General features: G+C 46.2%; 1 protein-coding gene across 2 annotated transcripts in view; it reads left to right on the forward strand.

Annotated features, from left to right (window-relative positions):
- Nucleotides 1-21,090, forward strand: part of TRANK1 (tetratricopeptide repeat and ankyrin repeat containing 1) — an 82,324-nt gene that overhangs the window by 42,162 nt on the left and 19,072 nt on the right. For both annotated transcript variants that reach the window (XM_088026770.1, XM_028107037.2), the window contains exons 10-16: nt 429-683; nt 2,467-2,643; nt 3,073-5,973; nt 11,251-11,450; nt 11,759-11,896; nt 16,205-16,351; nt 18,687-18,843. In XM_088026770.1, the coding sequence (XP_087882896.1) occupies nt 429-683; nt 2,467-2,643; nt 3,073-5,973; nt 11,251-11,450; nt 11,759-11,896; nt 16,205-16,351; nt 18,687-18,843 (3,975 nt within the window). The remainder of the gene's footprint in view (nt 1-428; nt 684-2,466; nt 2,644-3,072; nt 5,974-11,250; nt 11,451-11,758; nt 11,897-16,204; nt 16,352-18,686; nt 18,844-21,090) is intronic.

A 21,090-nucleotide genomic window follows, 5' to 3' on the forward strand; every position in this document is an offset into this window, starting at 1 on the left:
ATAGAATGCTCTTAACTCTTAACTTTTTAATTATTCTACAGTGTCTCCCTGTATTTCAGTGCTCCTTAAGCAGAACACTCTTAATATTATGCAAAACTTAAGCTGGGCTCTTGCCCTTCTGATCTCAGTAGACTGCCCCGACTCACGTATTCTCCAAGACAGTCAGTTCTGCTCTCCTCCTGGCCCAGACTCTACTCCCCTTAAAATATTTCTGACCTTCCCAAGAAGGTCACACCTCCGGTGCTTATACCAACATTTACGAGTGGTTCAGTAGCTGCCCAAAGTAATTACTTGCTTATATTTTCCCCAGAGGTTAAAAATACCTACGGATAATTCTTGTTAATTATGCCTAAATGTGTTGGGTGGTATCTGGGGGCGGGAGTCACGTGAACCTTTTTGGGAGTGTGGTGTGTTCTTATTTTTGAAAGAAATTCCTCCTGACCTGGTCTGTGACATTAACCGTGACTGCGCCAACACCTTCATCAAGTTTTTACTGGAGAAACAGAAATGGCTGGAAGTGCTTCTGTTGCTGACCCGCAAAGTGAGTGGGGAGCCACCGCTGGGAGACTGTCTCATCAAGGACTGCAACTTCTCAGACCTTGACCTCTGTGCTGTCATCCCCCGCCTCAGCACCTGGGACACTCGGAGGATGCAGCTCCTGGGCTGCCTCATCGACAGTGGAGGTGAGAATGCTCATGATGGACACTGGGGACTTGTCCCTTGGGACGCCACTGGTCCCGGGTCTTTCACTTGACTTTGGAGACTCCTTTAAATTCTGGCCCATTCTCTTCCTCCGTAGCTTCTCATTTTGCAACAGTGACTGGGTTAATGCCCTGTTAGTGGGTTCTGGCCTTGTAGGAACCCTGCATCTTTGTGAATCCTAGTCACCTCTTGTCTTTTCTTCTGCCTTGTGTGAGAGACCTCAGGTGCGTGCAGGGGGCCCTTGGCCCCGGGTGTGGCACACAGGGTCCTTTCCTCCTGACTGCCGGCCGGACTTTTCCCTGCACTCAGTATGCTGTGTGAGTCCCTGTCAACTCTCCAGCATTCGTTTCTAATCGGCGGATTAGGATTTAAGGTGCTTCTTTGTAAAGAAACAGTCGAATAGCTGGTGGGTGGATACATCTACCGCTATACTCAGTGCAGTCACACTTGGCTGGGTGTACGTCTGGAGAGAGCCAGCGTCTTGCTGGATTGCGGGTTTTTTTTTTTTTTAATTTATTTTGTAAAGATTTAATTTATTTATTTGAGAGAGACAGAGAGAGAGCACGAGTGGAGGGAAGGGCAGAGGGAGAGGGAGAAGCAGACTCCAGCAGGGGAACCCAGTGTGGGACTCAGTCCCAGGATCATGAGATCATGGCCTGAGCCAAAGGCAGATGCCTAACTGACTGAGCCACCCAGGTGCTCTGGACTGGGTTTTATTTTAAAACTGATTGGAAACACCAGCCTACTCCTGCCCCCAATCCCCACCCCCCCCTACTACTGCCACTACTAGTTGTGTGGCCTTGGGCATGCTATATCTGCCTCCATCTCCTTGTTTATAAAATAGGAATGATAACAGTCCTCTTTCTCAGGGCTGTTTTGAATGTTAAATGAGCTCACGCATGCAGGTTCTTGGAAGAGCACTGCGGTCGTGTGGTTTTCTGCTTGCTCAGCTGTTTAAGAGGGAATGTCCTTTATTTGTCCTTCGCTCTCAAAGTGCCATACAAAGCCTTTGGGCATTGGCTGTCCCCACAGTTTCCAAAAGGTCGATGGCATGCCTCCTATAGTTTATTTCTTCAAAACCATTCCTCGAGTGGAATGTCACTACCTTTGCCTAGAAACTGCGGCGGTCATGGGCTTCCTGTTTTATTCCTGAGTCAGCCAGCGTTTATGAAGCGCCTCCCTGGAATTGGGTGCTGGGGACCAGGGACAAAGTGAAAGCGTGGCTGCTGCGTGGGGGTGTGCAGATCGCAGGGGTGCAGGTCACGGAGACTGCGGTGCAGAGGGGAGGCGTGGACCAAGCTAAAGGGAAGCTGATGTTGGGGGTGGAGAGGTGTCAGGGAAGATGCCATTTGAGGGTAGATGGGCATCCTCAGGAAGAAGCGTCATAGAAGCAATGGACGTAGGAAGTCATGCTCATATCCCCATCACTGACTGTGTATCAGGTAGGGTATTAGGCAGGCACTGGGGTTTCCGTTGTTCCCGGGTCCCGTCCACACTACCGGGCAGGGCTGAAGACGGGACCCTGGGACACGAAGGGGAGCAGGAGAGTGGGGAGAGGCACGGCCCATGAATGGGACACCAGAAGGAGTTGGGCTTTAACTCTGAGGGCTCTGGGAAGCCTTCGCCTCAGAAGTCAGGTCAGCATCAGCTCTTCCCTTGGAGTATAAGGCAGAAGCGGTCCCCTCCTCTTCAGGTGAGCCAGGCGGTCACTTGTCACAGGGTACATCCTTCATGGGGATGTGCCTTTCTCCTCTGCCTCCTCAGCCTTGCCCGAGGGTCTCCATGACAGCCAGGAGACGCCGCTTGTCATGTGCCTGAAACATGAGGACTTTGAGCTGGCGTTTCTTCTCTTGACCAAGGGTGCAGACCCCCGCGGTATCTCCCTCACGGAAGGTGATACTCCTTTGCATGCAGCACTCCACATCTTTTTAGACATCAAAGGTAGGCCTTTATTTTTTAAGCAGTCTTTTCTTTGAAGAGGAAGCTGGATATTAGAACTGATGCTATGCTTTTTCATCTTTCCTATTGGGAAAACCAATGATCTGAAAAAGGACTGTTTCTTGGTCAGGCCCACCCATTATCTCCTGGCCCCTCACCCATAGCTGGATGAGAAGGAGCAACCATCATGGTGAATGGTCAGGGTGGGTTGATTGAGGAGGATTCTTAAGTTTCAAAGTTGGCTGTCCTCCAGACGTGGCCAGATATCCCTTGGGAGCAAATTGTTCCTGGTTTTCAACCACTGGGTTATCAAGTGCTTGGGGAGGTGTGGCGTTCTGAGATGCCTCTGGCTGGCATCTCTCCAGATCCAGGGGTCTCTGTTCCCTGGGAAGGGCGGCTCAGCACTCAAAGCGTTTTGTTTATGTCTTTCAGCTGACACCGGTTTTAACTTCCTCAGCTACCTGTTGGATCTCTTCTGGTCCAAACCCACTGAATTTTTCTACCTCAACCCCAACAGCCAGGATAGCAATGGGAACACGCTGATGCACATCATCTTCCAGAAGGGCATGCTGAAGCGCATGAAGAAGCTGATAGACCTGCTGGTGAAGTTTGACATCAACTTGAACTTGAAGAACAAAGAAGGCAAAGACGCGAGGCACCGGATTAAGAAGAACGATGCTCTGCTCTTGGCCTGGAACAAAGCTCTGATGGAGAGCAAGCGGAGGAGCCGGCAGGACTCTACTGCCCACCCGGGGAAGCTCCTGAGGCCCACTGCCTCTGGTCACACGTCTCAGCTCAAGTCCCAGGGTTCATCCAAGTCACTGCCGTGCAGCGTTCCTGCCAGGACCCTGCCCGAAGGAACCATGGTCCCCGACAGCTGGGAGACTCTTCCGGATGCCCAGGCGATGAGGCAGGAGCCTGGAGCTGTCAGGCCCTGCTCTCTGAGAGACCGCCTCGTGCAGGACATCATGGGTTTAATTCAGCAGGTTGAATTGGATACGTCCCTCCCCGAGGACTGTCCTCAGGACTCTGAGCCTCTGGAGATAGGCGTTGGTACAGAAGCAAAGAAGGACGAGCTCCAGCGAGCCCTGGGGCCTCAAGGCTCTGACTCTAGTGGGAACAACCACAGCGTCCTTGAGGCAGGGGGTGGATGTGCTCAGGCAGGCCTCGGGGCCTCGCAGCTCATGCCTGCTGGCCACAGAGGGAGTGAGGGCAGCGATTATCCAGGCAGCCAGAACACGCAGGAGATCGAAGTCTGCCTCCAGGACTTCGAGAACATGACGTGGGAGATCGAGTGCACTTCGGAAATGCTGAAAAAGCTGTCCAGTAAGGTCATGACGAAGGTCATGAAGAAGAAAATCATCCTAGCTATCCAGCAGCTGGGGAATGGTGAGTGGACGCAGGGCCTGCAGAAACGGCTGAAGCACCTGCAGGGAAGCATCCGGCTCTTCGAGGCCAAGCTGGACAAGGGGTCTCGAATGCTGTGGGAGCTGGCCATTGACTTCTCCCCTCGATGCAGTGAGAACCCGGAGAAGATCATCGCTGCCACAGAGCGGAACCTGCACAGCCCGGAGAAGTCGGGTCGGGTCTACACAGAAATCATCCGGATCTGGGACATCGTCTTGGACCACTGCAAGCTGTCGGACTCCATCAGGGCCATCTGTAGCGCCTACAACCGGGGCCGGTCCTGTGTCCTGCGGAAGAAGCTGAAGGGCATCCACCAAGGCCAGGTGTCAGCCAACGTGAAAGTCCAAAAGCGCATACCCCGCTGCTACGTGGAGGACACGGAGGCCGAGAAGAGCCAGGAGCATGTGAACCCCGAGTATTTCCCGCCGGCCAGCGCTGTGGAGACGGAGTATAACATCATGAAGTTCCACAGCTTTAGCAACAGCATGGCCTCCAACATCCTCAATGACACAACAGCGACAGTGGAGTACCCCTTCAGGGTGGGTGAGCTGGAGTATGCCGTGATTGACCTCAACCCCAGGCCACTGGAGCCCATCATCCTCATTGGGCGGAGCGGCACTGGGAAGACAACTTGCTGCTTGTACAGGCTGTGGAAGAAATTCCACATTTACTGGGAGAAGGCTGAGCAGGCAGGAAGCCCGCTACTGACCAAGCAGTTGTGGGTGAAGAGAAGGTTGGAAGTGGAACCCGGAAAGGAAGGTCCCCGGACGGACGAAGAGGACAAGGAGGAGGACCAGGAAGGTTCCATGGAAGCGGAAACAGCGGACGGCATGGACGAGGAGCGGGATAGCGAAGCCTGTGCAGCGGGACCCAGCGGGGCGCCGGGCGAGCCTGGCCAGGTGGTGGAAGTGTGCGCCACAGAGCATCCCCACCAGCTGGAGCATTTACATCAGATCTTCGTGACCAAGAACCATGTCCTGTGCCAGGAGGTGCAGAGGAATTTCATTGAGCTTTCCAAGTCTACCAAGGCCACCAGTCACTACAAACCACTGGAATCCAGTGTCCACAAACTTCAGGACTTAAGGGACGAGAACTTTCCTCTCTTTGTCACTTCCAAGCAGCTGCTCCTCCTGCTTGATGCTTCCCTGCCCAAACCATTTTTTCTGAGAAATGAAGACGGCAGCTTGAAAAGAGCCATCGTGGGATGGTCCACCCAGGAAGAGCTGACCATCCCCAACTGGCAGGAGGATGAGGAGGAGGCTGAGGCAGATGGGGACAATGGCGAGGAGGATAAAGCTGCAGAAACACGTACGTGTGACAGTGACCCCCGGGTGTTTGTGACATTTGAGGTGTTCACCAATGAAATATGGCCCAAAATGATCAAAGGGAAAACCTCCTACAACCCCGCATTGATTTGGAAAGAAATAAAATCTTTTCTGAAGGGGTCTTTTGAAGCCCTCAGCTGCCCCCAGGGGAGGCTCACAGAAGAAATGTATAAGAAATTAGGGAGGAAGCGGTCCCCCAATTTCAAGGAAGATCGGAGCGAGATCTACAGTCTCTTCTGCCTGTACCAGCAGATCAGGTCTCAGAAAGGTTATTTTGACGAAGAAGATGTTCTGTATAACCTCTCCCGGAGGCTGTCGAAACTCAAGGTGCTCCCATGGTCCATCCATGAGCTCTATGGCGATGAGATTCAGGACTTCACCCAAGCCGAGCTGACACTGCTGATGAAATGCATCAATGACCCCAACGCCATGTTCCTCACGGGGGACACGGCCCAGAGCATCATGAAGGGCGTGGCCTTCCGCTTCAGTGACCTTCGCTCTCTGTTCCACTACGCCAGTAGAAACACCGTGGACAAGCAGTGTGCTGTCCGGAAGCCCAAGAAGATCCACCAGCTGTACCAGAATTACAGGTCCCATTCGGGTATGTCTGGGCTTTGTGCTTGCCTGCAGGGGAGGTGCTTGGGTATCATCTTGCGCTGCCTTGGTTAGGCTTTTGTAGCTGAAGTAAGGACAGTATCTTGGAGTTTGTTGGGAAATGCACCCATGAACAAGAAGTCTTATGGTTTCTGCCGCTCGTCATTTGTAGGTTGATAATTCAAGCTGTGGTGGAGTGGAAATTACATTTTAGGGACCTTGCCATGACATGAAAACATTACAGGGGAACATTTAAACTGCTTTTGTTAAAGCACTTTGGAAGCACATTCTTGTGCTAGTTATAAGTCATTGATTCCCAAAGCGGCTTTTCTCCCAAGAAGCCAAAAAAGAGGCCTATGGGGTGATGGGAGATAGCACACACTCAGATGCTTTTAACTCAAACCTCAGTTGTGCCCCTTCTCTGTGCCAGGCGTGATGCTAGGCAGCTGATGTAGACCACCTCTACTTCATCCTCACAACGACCCTGCCAGGTAGGCAGCCTTCCCATTTTACAAAGGACACCGAGGCATGCAGGGTTTGAAAAACACACCATCCATGTCAGAATCCTTCCTTTAGGTTTATAAAATGCTCACACAATTCACCTCCTGTGTCCTGCATGTCCATGAGCAATATAGAGTATCATTTTACTTTATTTAATGGGATCGTGCCAGACATATCTTCCTGCCACTTTGTATTTTTGCTTCATGTTACATTTTGGGATTCTGCATATTGATGATGCGAAGCTCTAGACCCTGCATTTCTAACTAGTTTTAGCATTCCATTTTAGGGCTGTACCACAGTTTGTTACTCATTTTCCAGTAATGAACATTAGGCTCCTGGCAGTTTTTCACTGTGACATACAATCCTGGAGCGAACCTTCCTGAGCAAATCTCTCTGGATCTATGTTATGTCCTCTTTCTTGCTTTACTCTTGGAATGGGTGTAAAAGGATATCTGGTATAGTTTGAATTTCCATTTTCTTGAGACGTGGCGTCTTTTTGTGTGTTTCCCGGCGATTCTGTATTCTGTGAATTGCCTGTTCTCCTTTGCCTATCCTTTTAATGAGTTGTTTTTCTTACTGATTTGTTAAGAATTCTCTATGAATTTTTGCCTTTGCATCCTTTGTTGATTATAAAAATTGCAGGGCTTATCTTTTTAACTTTGTTACAGTAAAGGGGCATATGAGTGATGGTGTTCTTTAGTAGGAAGATACTTTAAAATTACGAATGTTTTCTTTTACGATTTGCTTTTTGGTGTCTTAAGAAATTTTTCTGGTCTGGAGTTAGTAAGATATTCTCCTGTATAATTTTCTCATGGTTTTAAATTTTGCTTTTTATATGTAGGCAGGTATTTAAATTTGGGTAAATTTAAGTAACTAAATTTAGTCTATCTAAAATGTATGTGTGGTGTGACATTGTCTTTATTGAACTAACCCTTCTCTGATCCAATTTTACTTTTTTCCATATGGAGATTCTGTGTTGATGCCATTCACTGCGTGGTGCATCCTTGCCTCTGATTTGTAAGGCTGCTTTTCTTATGTATCTGGGACTCTGTTTCTGGGCTCACTGTTTTCTTTGATTTGTCTCATTTGTCTGTTCTTGTACTGTTAGCATGATATCACATTTGTCATAGTTATCAGATTCTCTGACTCTTTGTAATGTTGACTGGAATTTCACCGAATTTATGGCTCTCTGGGAAGAATTCACATCTTTACATCATTGGGATTTCTGAACCATGACCTTGGCATTTTTCTCTATTCAGGTCTTTTAGTGCCGAAATAATATTTTATAATTTTCCCCAGACATTTTACACAGCTGTTAGATTTATCCTAGGGATCTTATATCTTTTGTTACTATCATGGCTGCGTCTTTTTCTTTTTTTTTACATTTTCTATCAGTTATTACTGGTATAGAGGAATGCTGTCGGTTTTTATATGTTGATCCGGTCAATCTAACAATCATGCTGAACATTCTAACTTTTAGATTTTGTCATTTTACTGCAGGTAAGGGCAGTCTTTATCTTCTTTTCTATATTTATCATTTGTTTTTTCCTGCTATATTTCATTGGCTAGGGCCTTAAGCAGAAGCTTTAACAGGCATCTGTGTGTTATTTCTGAAGTTAATGGGAATATTTTTTTATTATGTTAATCACCATACATTACATCATTAGTTTTTGATGTAGTGTTCCATGATTCATTGTTTGCGTATAACACCCAGTGCTCCATGCAGAACGTGCCCTCTTTAATACCCATCACTGGGCTAACCCATCCCCCCACCCCCCTCCCCTCTAGAACCCTCAGTTTGTTTCTCAGAGTCCATAGTCTCTCATGGTTCATCTCCCCCTCCGATTTCCCCTGTTTCTTTTTCCCTTCCTACTATCTTTTTCTTTTCTTTCTTTTTTTTTTTTAAACATATACTGCATTATTTGTTTCAGAGGTACAGATCTGTGATTCAACAGTCTTGCACAATTCACAGTGCTCACCATAGCACATACCCTCCCCAATGTCTATCATCCAGCACCCCCATCCCTCCCACCCCACCCCCACTCCAGCAACCCGCCGTTTGTTTCCTGAGATTAAGAATTCCTCATACCAATGAGGTCATATGATACATGTCTTTCTCCGATTGACTTATTTCGCTCAGCATAATACCCTCCAGTTCCAACTATGTCGTTGCCAAATGGCAAGATCTCATTCCTTTTGATGGCTGCATAATGGGAATATTTTTAATATTTTACCATTTAAGTCTGATGTTTATTGTAGGGTTTGATAGATGCTCTTCCTCTAGATGCAGCTCAGGTAGGCTGTGGCTCGGTGGAAAGAGAAGATGCATACCACACACACACACACATTGTAAAATGAGATTAAAATTCTGATTTGTTTAGCCAAGAAGTCAGAAGGTTATTAGAAGGCAGGTGGCCTCCTAGAGTGCAGCTGCACCACACAAACTCAGCCCAGCTTACCAGGGCTCTGGAAGTCCTCCCTGAGGTCGCATTTGAAAAAAAAATCACAGGAGCTGGCTGGGTCTGGGCAGTTCAACACTTTGTTCTTCCGTGGTCTTATAACCTGGGACTCAGATTGTGTAGTAATTTAGTCTCTTAATAGGAAATGGAGCCCTGGCCCTCACGCCTCTGTTCAGGGAGACGTTTACTGAGTTCCTCCTCTGCCTGGCACTGTGTGCTGCACAGAACTCACTCTTTCTGTCCTCAGGAAGTGGCTCCAGTTTTCTGTGGTTGGACCCAGTAGAAGGATCTGGCATGAGTGGTTGAATGAGCCCCTCATTCTGATTGACCCTCTGGTTCAGTGCCACTGGTCTGGGGCCAACAACCTTTCTGATTGGCAAAACAGAGCATGGCAGAGGCGCTGTTCCTGGGAGCGATTTTGATGTTTTTGCTAAGTAACCTGTTAGGACAATGACTACATAAACCCCATCTTGGAATGGAGGGAAGAGTGTGTATATGTTTCTGTGTATAGAGGCAGAAAAAGCCCAAATCATATGTACTAGATTTTAAGGACTTTATAAAACACCTAAAATGTTAAAAAAAAATTACAAGCAACCTGTAAGGCCACTCACTGCAAACATTTTGTTTCATTTCCTTTTGATCTTTTTTCTTTATAGACATTAAATGTGTGTGTCACACACACTGTAATTATTGATCATGTAGTGGATATATACTCCGTTTAGTGAATATTTTCCCTTATGTTTTTTTTTTAATTGAGATTCACATACCATAACATTCACCCCTTAAAATATACAGTTTAGTGGTTTTAATTTACCCACAAGGCTGTGCGGCCATTACCACTATCTAATTCCAGAACATTTTCATCACCCCAAAAAGAAACCCTATACCATTAGCAGTCACTCCTCATCCCCCCTCCCCCCCTCCCCTCTGGGAATCACCAATCTACTTTCTGTCTCTATGGATTTGCCTATTCTGGACATTTCATGGAAGAGGAATCATACAATATGTGGCCTTTTGTGTCTGGCTAAGTTATTAGCATAATGTTTTCAAGGTTCCTCCATGGTGTAGGATGTGTCAGAGTTTCATTCCTTTTTATGGTGGAACCATCTTTTATTCTTTGGGTAGGCTCATTTAAAAATTATTTATCTAGTTTCTCTAGAAGGGCATTTCAGTGGATTCCCATTTGTCACTGCATTCAAAACTTCTGTGCCCTTTTCTAATTCTCCCATTAATGTACATCTCTGGCCTTTGCTAGCTTTTAAAGAGGAGGGAACCCCAGTAGCAGCTGATTTGCTTAGATTTGGCAGTTTCCACTTGTGCTCCCGACTGTATGCATCTAATAATATTACTACTGGGAAGTAAAGTTTCTCCTTATTATTTGGTAATAGCAGTGGGGACATGTATGCCTATTTCATGGTGTTCTACCAAGAACACGGTATTCTACCTGCTATCAGGCAGAGGGCACATGGCACAAAGTGAACCATGGAGAAGACCCAGGATGATCTGTGTTCAGTTCAGCTTCAAATCCTGTCACGTGGAGGTTTTACTAACTTCTTAGACCTTGGAGTCTTTGCTTGTAAGGGTGGGATTGTCTGGTCTATGTCACTGGGCAGTCTTAATGATTAAATGGGATATTTTTATAAAGGTGCCTGTCTTGTGGTAGTGTTCATTCATCATGACTGGCAACGTTACTCAGAGCTTAGATAAGCAAGGGGACCCAGGGAGAAAGCTCTTCACAAAATCCTTTCTCCAGTTCTACCTTTTTTCTTAGGATAGTCCTCTTGGCTGGGTATAAACCTGATGGGGAGGTGATGGAGGCCTTGGTTGCTGCCCCCACCTAACATTCAGCCCTGCTGTTACCATGACAACGTCTCTACGGCTCCAAGCTCCAATGAGAGGGTCCGAATAATTTTTGTTCCCTTACCATCCATGCCAGCTGCTTATATTAGCTTTCTAACAGCTCTAATTGTTTATATTTCTGTCTTGATTTTTCTTTATGAGGTAATTTTTTCTAATATGAGTATAGGTCAGGAACGAGAGCCAACAGAACCTTCTTAGCAACGCATCTCTGCCTTCGTCCCCTGTACTGGGAGTAATATCACGCAGGGGCAGAGTGATAATCTAATGGGAACTAGAAGCTGACTTGCAATTATCCATACTATCAGGACCAATATTGCTTCTCAAGAAAAAAAGCCAAAGCCCAAATTAAAAAACCAAACAAAGCACAAAAGCACAAAAAACAAAAACAAAAACAAAAAGAAACCCACAGCCATGTTATTGTCGTGTTGCTCCATATCTGACATGTGTTTTCTGTTCTACCTCAGGGATCCTCAATCTGGCATCTGGGGTAGTGGATTTACTTCAGTTCTATTTCCCGGAATCTTTTGATCGCCTCCCCAGGGATTCTGGCCTCTTTGATGGTCCCAAACCAACTGTCTTGGAGTCTTGTAGTGTGAGCGACTTGGCAATTTTGCTACGAGGGAACAAAAGGAAAACCCAGCCTATTGAATTCGGAGCCCACCAGGTGAGCTTTTTGGGATTTCATGTTGTGACATCAAAGGCAGTTTGCAGTTGGAAAAAGGTTTGGGAGAACGAATTATTCCACAGCATAGAGTGCAATAGCTCCTCTGCCAGAATGGGTCAATTTCAGATCTGGGTGAGGGAGCAATTGTTAATATTTCAGCTAGCCTGGTTTACCAAATCCAGGCAGGCCACTTCTTTTTAAAGATGTTACCTGCCTCCCACAGAAATGGACTGAGCTTTGCAAGATCCCTTTTTGTAGAATTTGATGTTTTCTCTTTCCTATCTCCTTCTTCTTTCCTTCTCCCCCAGGTAATCCTTGTAGCTAATGAAATGGCAAAGGAGAAAATTCCGGAAGAGCTGGGGTTAGCCCTTGTGCTAACCGTGTATGAAGCGAAAGGTTTAGAATTTGATGATGTCCTCCTTTACAACTTTTTTACTGACTCTGAGGTATGTTATGCCAAATGCTTTTCACGCTGTGCATGCATATATATATGTATGAGCTACACTTCCTCTCTGGGAAAGAGAACGTGGAGCTGAGTAGAAGTGAGTTTCTCACAGGTACCTCTTTCTGTTCTGGAGCATCATCCATTCAGTGTGGGCTTTGTGTGCTTGGATATGGGTTTTGTCAGTGGCTGTGCGTGGTTTCCCAGTATGTCATGGGCTGGTTCTCCCGTGCCCTGCCCTGCTCTCTCTTTCTTCTGAATGCCTGGTACCCGAGTGCCAGCTTCCAGTGTTCACTAGCTCTGTTATCCTTGACTCCCAAGGATGCTCCAGTTGGAGTGAGCTCTAAGGAGAGCCTTACAAATGAAGGCAAGGTTAGCAGTGTCCACCCTATGAGGACAGAACTGGGCAAGTTCAGTTCATAGAAAGAGAAAACTCCGGGAAGACAAATGAAGCCTGGTTCCTGGCCACTGGATCAGGTAATGTGGGGGTTGAGGAGAGCTGCCCTGCCTGGGAGCTCCCTTCTGGCATGGCTTCCCCACTGCTTGTGGCCCATGCAGACCATGGCAGTGAGAGAGTCTCTGGATCGACCCGCAGGACCTCCGTGCCAGCCCACCGCTTTGACTTGGCTCCCGAGTCCAAGAGCTTGGGATGGTCTTTCTTGCCGAGCTCAGTACATTATGGGTAGAGTCACCAACTCGAGCCACTGATTTCTTTTTCACCACTGTCTTTCGGTGGGTGCTCAGGCTGGCTGCTGACTGTGCTGGGGGCTCTGCTCTGGGCACGTAGCTGGCTGTGTCCTGGTCCCTGTTGCAGACTTCCCACTGCACATCGTGCATGCTTGAAGGGGCTGTTGTACTGTTAGCTTTGACACCTTAAATCTGCCCCAGAACTGACTGTTTTAAATGGAGTCCTGATTTTTTTTTTCCTGATCTTTTAAAAAATAGGATTGCCTTGATGATAGCTCTGACTACTATTGCTATGGGTACTTCGCGGTTTATAAAGCCCTTTTTCAATGCTTTGTTTCCCTTCATCCTCCACTAACCCTCTGAGGTTGTATGTCTTCTCATTACCCTCATTCTACAGATAAAGCTGAGGGTCATGGAAATTAAGTAAATTGCCCATAGTCACGGTGTAGGTGCCAGAGCCTGGAGACCAACTCAGATGCTTTGAGTTCTCAGTTTTGCAATCTTTCCTCTGTACTCCTTTCCTTTTAAAGCCCCGCATGCAAATTGGCTTCCAGAACCTTCCACGATGAGTATATCATTGCCATACCTTAAGTGCATTCCTTTTCTATTGACTTTTGTTAATGAAATCAGATGCACTCTCATTAACCCTGGAACCATTTTTAATCTCTGAGAACTAACTCTTTTTTCTCATAATACATCCATTGGTCATGGTTGGACCGAGGCTGTGCTGAAAGAGGAAGGGGTAAGACTTTGTTGTTCCTGTCCTATAACTGCCAGTTGTATGCTTGTGCCAGTAAGAAGCCCAAGGAGCTCTGGACTTATGGATCTGTAACTTGTGGTCACTTCTGTTTGCGAAAGAAAAATCCAGTTATTCTGTCTCACCCTGATCCTGGAAATGGCGAAGGCCCAGATGTCTTGACCCTGTGCTCCCAACCAATGGCTCAGTTTGTTGCATAAAATTAAAATAATCACAAATGGAATTTTTTGGTAACATCCACTTCATCCCATGTGCACAATAAGACTTCTAAAAAGACTCCAGATGTGGTGCTCCTTCTCAGTTCCTGAGGAATGTCATTATGCATTCCCCCGGCACAAAGCACACCCTCCATTTATCATCGACAGAGTTAAGACCAAAAAACATCTCATTTCTAAATGAGAGGAAATGCTCTAATCAAAGCAGAGGAAAGACAGGGATCACCTAAGTCTTCAATCACCTGGCTCCTCATGTGGGGTTTCCTTCGGGGTGACTGGCTGCAGGCTGCTGCATAGTAATTGTATTTGACACGGGGGACAGTGGAGAGCTCCTCTCTCCACCCCTGGCCTCTTCTTCCACCCCTGGTTTATGTTTCTGGCAAACACACTCTTTGTGCATGTGTGTGTGGGGGGGTGTTATTGTTGTCCTGGTGTGCGATTCTTCTCTTTAGAGGATTTGTTGCTCCCTGTTCAACCACATAGTTGCCAGGGCCATCTTCTGAGATGGGGAAGGGACCAAGGAATGGTTACGCCAAATCCTTCTCTTCTAGGATTTGGCCTCATTTCGGGGAGCAGCAGTCTTTCTCCCAGTCACCCCCAAACTCTCCTCCTGTGGGGACTTAGAAGGGTGCTTGGCATTTACACTCAGCCCCAATGTAAGGACTCCCGGGGGAGTCCTTTCCTTCATCCTCCTGTGTGAATAGGACAGGAGGGACTTTGAAAACCACAGCTTTTATGGTTTTCACTTAGAGAACAGGCCCCACCAAGGTGACCTTCACAATGATCAGTCCCAATAGAAGAAGCTGGAAGACTTACATGCTGCTTCTTTTATTGTCAGAGGTGCTGTAGGCCTGTATTCTTGCCACAAATACACGTACTCCTCAGAGGCTCAATCTTGAAAGTAAAGTATGTTTTATTCCTGGAAACAGGTTAGTCCTGCACCATACGAGTGGCTTCTCCTTCTCATTCAGCAGTTTTAAAATATGTTGTGCTTCACTAGCCCTTCCAAGATCGGCTGGTCTGCACCTCACGCTGTCTGCCAGGAGAGCCTCACAAATGTCAAAACGCTTGTGTCTTTTGCCTGCCTTCCTTGGCCAGCAATTCAGAGTGTGAATGGCTCTACAAAGAGGACAGTCATAAATGTGTCCTGAGGCTTTTTTTTTTTTAACTCCCAACTACTTCAATGATTACATAATTCACATCTCTTTTCAGAATATGGTGATTAATTCCATAATTGGTTAGTGCATAACCATCCTTACTTAATAGACAGTGTTTATTTTTTAATATCAAAATAATTTTAATGTAATAATAATTTGATTAATATTAAATAAATTAGACTGCTTAAAGCATTTAACCTGATACTTATTAGTTTAAGTTATGGGGTGACTTAAAGAAGGTCGTGAACTGTATCCACTCCATGTTTTCATTATTCTTGAGAAAATACATAGGTGGCAAGGAGCACCATTTTATACATGGAAAAGTAAAGGCTGAGGGGAGTTAACTAGCTACTCACAAGATTCAGTAAAGTATGAAATCTGAAATGTCATAGGAATTCTGCCCTCTAAATACTGCATGTATTCTGGGCACTTTAGCTTTACCAGGGTCTGTCGACCATGGTCCCCAGGGCCAAATCCAGCCCACTGTCTACTTTTGTATGGCCCGTGGGCTAACAGTGGTTTTTACATTTTTAAAAATGGTTAAAAAAATCAAAGGAAAATAATGTTACATGACACATGAAAATTATATTCAGTTTTAGTGTTGAAAAATAACGTTTTATTGGAACACACAAGCCCATTCATCTACATAATTGACAATGGCTGCTTTTGCATCACAATAACAGACTTGAGTGGTTGTGAGAGAGGTCACATGGCCCACAAAACCTGAAATTTTTATCCTCTGACCCTTCAGAGAAAAAAACTGGCCAACTTCTGATCTGTATAGTCACTATGGTTTTGTGGTTTGAGTTTGGATAAAGGGACACATGGCTAAAATCTCAACTATTTGTCAAGCATTGTGTTAGACACTCGACATTGATTATCTCCTTTTATTTCCCAATAAACTTGGGTAGTTCTGTCATCCCCATTTTACAGAGCAGGAAAAGGAGACATGGAGGAAATAAACAATTTTTCTGAGGTCACGTAGCTAATGAGTGAAAAAACTGAGATACAGATGTGTTGTCTGATCTCAGTGTCCTGTGCACACTTTACTTCACAGCTCCTGAATTTTGTTCCATCCTTAGGTGAATAATTTAGTTAGAGAATTTTGTCATATATGTCTTAACAGCTGACACTAAGTGGCATCTCTCACACATTGTGAAAAGGGCTGAAGGACACTGGGTTCCTCCCTCCATACTGCTTGTGGAAATTCTTTAAGCAAGAAACTTCCTGGATGCTTAGCATTCCTCTTGGAAGTGGGTATGTGTGCCTGGCTTCTCGGCCATCTTGGCCAAGTGTCTGGGGGAGTTTTCATGGTAGCTTCCCCTTTCCCTGCCTGTGCCACCTGAGGTCCCCCCAGCTGAGGCCATAGGATAGCCCCCTCCTTGCAGCTGGGCTGAGGGCCCCAAGCTAGGAAAAGGGGGTTTAATTCATCATGAGGCTGTGTGTACAGTTCAAGGGTATATTCTGTTGGTTTTTAATTTGTCATTGTTGTTCAGGCTTACAAGGAATGGAAGATCATTTCTTCATTTACGTCTTCATCATCTGACTCCAGAGAGGAAAACCAACCACTGATTGAAGTGCCCCTGGAGAAACCCAGCTCCTCCCAGGGTCGGTCTCTCATGGTGAATCCAGAAATGTACAAGGTGATTTTCTGCCATTTGTCCACATGCTTATTTGACACGGGGAGGGCAGTAAACAAGGTTTGAATGAGAAGATGAGGTTAAAAATAGAGCCCGGTACTTGACTGGTTTTCTTGTGCATCAGCACTGGGGAGTGGAGGATGGGAGTGGGCATGGCAGGGATCTCAGTGTTGGCAGACTCTCTTTTCTCAGCAGAGAGTGGGGCTTGATGGGTGGGGCACTGTCTGAAAGTGAAAGGGGGAGGGTTGTACCTTCTAGTCACCTCTGGAATTCAGCTCTCTTCAGAAATTTTGAAGTTGCTGACAGGGAACTCAGACGTGAAGTCCAGGACAATAATTCATGGATACTTGTATACCAGGCCTGACTATTGTTGGGGAGGAAAAAATGTTTCTCTGCCTTTTAAGATTCCTCTAGCTGGTCTAAAAATTAAATTGACATGAAACAGATTAACAGAAGAAAATAAAATTTAGGGGCACCTGGTTGGCTGAGTTGGTGAAGCCTCTGCCTTTGGCTCAGGTTATGATCCCAGGATCTTGGGATCAAGCCCTGCATCTAGCTCCCTGCTCGGCAGGGAGTCTGCTTCTCTCTGTCCCTCTGCTGCACCCACTGTTTCTGCTCTCTCGCTCGTACTCTCTCTCTCAAATACATACATAAAATCTTTAAAAAAATGTTAAGAAAATAAAATTTAGTTATGTATGTACAGGGAATCAACATAAACATGAGATTCCAAAAGTAGGCAAAATGAGGTGTATCTGTCCCAAGGAGAAAGGTGTAGGGTTCTAGAACTTCAAAGGGAAAGAAAGCAATTCACAAGAATATGAAAAACGTGAATGTTTGGTAAGCAGATGTTTGTTGGGCCATCCAGATCAATGGGACACAGAGGAGTTCACACAAACAGGCTTTGCTATGGAGCTCCCTGTTTAGCACCCCTAGTTCATATATACTACAGTTATCTATGGTGATTGCTCCCTTCCTGGAGCAGGTTCTCTGTCTAAATTCTTTTAGGAAGTCAGGGGGAAGGTCAAAGGTTCTTTGTGAACCTTTTGTTTCTTAAAAATAATCTGCCTAGGGCGCCTGGGTGGCTCAGATGGTTAAGCGTTTGCCTTCGGCTCAGGTCATGATCCCAGGGTCCTGGAATAGAGTCCCGCATTGGGTTCCCTGCTCCTTGGGAGCCTGCTTCTCCCTCTGCTTTTCTCTCTCTCTCTCTCCCTCTGTCTCTCATGAATAAATAAGTAAAATCTTAAAAAAAAAAAGTAAAAATAATCAGCCTAAAATAATCCACATGCCAAAGAGATGGAAGTACACATTTTGGGGTGGCAAATTTTTCTCCACTACGCCCTGAAGGGACCCAGCTTCCTTTTCCCTTCACATCGCAGCTGCCTCACTGAGAAGGAGGCTAAAGCTGAGCAGTTCTGCAGAGTTCTTGACTGAGGGAGGTTGATGGAGCCTCGGGAGAGTGAAAATTGAACGAGTAAAATGAAAAACTTTGGGGAGAAACTACCGCCCTAGTTTTATGTCTTGTACAAAGTATAAAACAAACAGAATAGCAATTATCAGGTTATTTCAGTAAATGCCTAGAAAGCTCTTCAGAAATAAAAGTTAAGGGGTGCCTGGGTGGCTCAGTTGTTAAGCGTTTGCCTTCGGCTCAGGTCGTGATCCTGGGGTGCTGGGATCGAGCCCCGCATCGGGCTCTCTGCTTGGTGGGAAGCCTGCTTCTCCTTCTCCCATTCCCCCTGCTTGCGTTCCCTCTCTCGCTGTGTCTCTCTCTTTCAAATAAATAAATAAAATCTTAAAAAAAAAAAGAAATAAAAGTTAAATCACTGCCAAGCTATGCAAACCTCTAGGTAGCCACAAATCCACTCTTGTTTGGAACTGTGCATTATTTAATCAAGTAGGCCCTCCCTGTGTTCAAGTCATAACCCCCTTATATCTGCGGCCCTCAATCATGGCATAGGTCATGAGTAATTTTGTACTAATGATAGTGGTCATAGAAGTGTAGGACTGGCTTAATTTGTAAAAATAAGGTATAGTACCTGTGTAAGATGTAGCCGTTGGGATAAATTGAGTGAAATGTACATGGGACCTCTCTGTTACTATCTTCGTGCCTTCCTATGAACCTATGATTATTTCAAAATATAAAATTACAGCCGATAAGGGCAGGCCTGTGCTAATGTTTCTCCCTTGCTACAGCTTCACTTATCTGTGCTGAGGCCACAGTGAGCCTCCTGTCCTGCTCACGCTTCTGCTATACTGAAATTTGTTTTTGTATTTCAACAAATTGAAGTGTATCACGTTGAAGCTCTAGACAAAAAGTTCTCCGTTTTTGTCCTCAATTTAGCTCCTCAATGGAGAGCTGAAGCAACTATATACTGCCATTACACGGGCCCGGGTGAACCTCTGGATCTTTGATGAAACCCCAGAGAAGCGGGCTCCTGCTTTCAGATATTTCATGACAAGAAGGTTTGTCCAAGTTGTGAAGACAGACGAAAATAAAGGTAAGATCTCATTAAGATATTCTGGCTGTTGGATACAAAACAAAACATGTTACTCTCATTTAAATAATAATTCCCCCCAAAACAAAACAAAACAGAACGTTACTCTCAACTTCTTCTTATGGTCAGGTATAAAGGATTTAGATTTTGGAAAGCACTTTCTTTCCTTTCCACATTCTTCTGAGAAATGAGAGTTCGTATTTACTGCTAAGGTGTGTGGGAAAGTGTGGTTGTAATGGGATGGGGGGAGGTTAATACCTTCAGGGAAGATTTATTATTGGTCCTTTAAAAGTGAGGGTCATGGCGGGGCCCTGGCTGGCTCAGTCAGTAGTGCGTCTGACTCTTGATCTCAGGGTCATGAGTTCAAGCCCCATGTTGTGTGTGGAGCCTCCTTAAAAAAAAAAAAAGTGAGGGTCCTGGGCGAGGTTGAGAAGAAATAAGCTTTGTTGAGGGAACACAAATTGCTATGGTCTTTGGACAGCTGACTGGCAATATCTATCAAAATAAAAAATGTGCTGGGTTAAAAGTGACCCAGCAATTCCTGTTCCAGGAACCTATCCTAGAGATGTTCTTGTAATAAAATCTCAAAGATACATGCACAAGAGTGTTCCTCACAGCCCCATTTGTAATTATAAGAAACGAAACGACCCAAGTGTCCACCAGTGAGAAACTGTTCTTGGGGGCTTCTCTCGTCCTAGGACTTGTGCAACTTGTTGAGGAGAAAGGGACACCTTTCACTTTTCCCCTTCTGTGCTGTTTGCAGTGCTTAAAAAGCCAAACCAATATTGTGTATTGTTTTGATCACTTACTGGCTAATTAAAAAAATGGAGTGCAGATCTCCTGATAGGATAACTCGCAGGAGAAGTCATCAGCCCTTCATGAAGGAGAAAATTGTTGTCCTTCGTATGGGTTAGCCATTGAGTCGGCTCCTCCAGGCCACAGTTAATTTCTCTACGGATGGGGGAAAATGCAGGGCTCAGCTGCTTTCCTGAGCATTTTCTGGCCAGTTTTATGGAGACTATTTCTGGTGGCAGCCAATGGCTCAGTTGGGGACCAGCGTTAGCTGTTCTGTTTCTGGGCCCTGGCTGTTGGGTGTTATGGGGAAAGTTGAAGTCTTGGAATGAAAAAACCCTAGCTTCTCATCAAAACTTTCTACCTGTGCAGCCACATGACCTTGTCCAGACCCACTTTCTCACCCTGGGCCTTCACTTTTTCAACGAAAAGGGAGGGGGCAGGCTGGCCTGCTGTGGTCATTCTTAATCTCCCTCGTGGCGCCTATTCCTTTCATTCCCAGAGTAGATTCTGGCACCTGTTATAAGAGATCATCAAGATAGGCAGTTTTCTTTCATTTAAAGATTCCGAATGAAACAAGATCACAATTTATTTTCTGTCTTGATAGCGTTAAGAATACACGAAAAAGGACATTCTTAAGTGTGTTGTAAGTTGCACATGGTAACGTGCATGGGCTCTCTGCTCGGTGGTACATCTGTTCTCGGTGAGAACATCTGTTCCCGCTGTGCAGGGGGAGCTGGGGATGAGCGGACTGACTGTGTAATTTGGGTGTCTTTATCATCGTGCTGGCAGCATTCGCCTGCCCTAGGTGGAGCTACCGGGGAGCTCCCTGTGAGGATGAAATGTCACCGGAGCACGGATAGCACGCACGGAGTCAGGACAAGACGCTGCAAAGTCATCTTTGCACACGGCACTGCAGGGCATGGCAGAGGGCCAACGAGAGGGAGTTTGTGCCTTCTAAAGGAAGCTGGCATGTCTGCCTGGCTGTCCCCCGTTGCTATCCATGGGCCGGGGCATCCTGGACCCCTTCGGCCCAGATTTGGCTCTCAACCTTGTGTTGGTCATCAGTCTTCCACATACTTCTTGCAGCTGAGGCTCAGAACCTGCAGAGAGGGGTTGCCTACGGCTGTTGATGCTCGGGGGGCTGCAGGAGGGGTGGCTGATCTGGTCGCCAGCAGGCTAGTGTGACAACAGAAGGGCCTGACAGCGGGTGGTTGTGACAGTCCATGTCCACCGATGGGGACGTGTCACATTGCTTACTCTGAGGGCAAAGTCTGCACGTTTGAAAATACTGTAAAACCCTGTCACCTTGTCCCCTGTGTGGGAGTTTGCCAAGAGCCACATGGCTTTGGATTTTCAAGGAGGAATTAGAATATTCTGTCTTCTAATCCATCGCCGTAGGAGAGGAAGGTAGACTGAAGACTGAAAACTGGGCAACATCCTTTCTTCCCTCTGCCT

The sequence above is a fragment of the Eumetopias jubatus genome, unplaced genomic scaffold (genome assembly GCF_037043125.1).
Source record: "Eumetopias jubatus isolate StellerSeaLion01/CBP00866 unplaced genomic scaffold, mEumJub1_p1.0 scaffold_1, whole genome shotgun sequence".
Classification (NCBI taxonomy): Eukaryota; Metazoa; Chordata; class Mammalia; order Carnivora; family Otariidae; genus Eumetopias; species Eumetopias jubatus.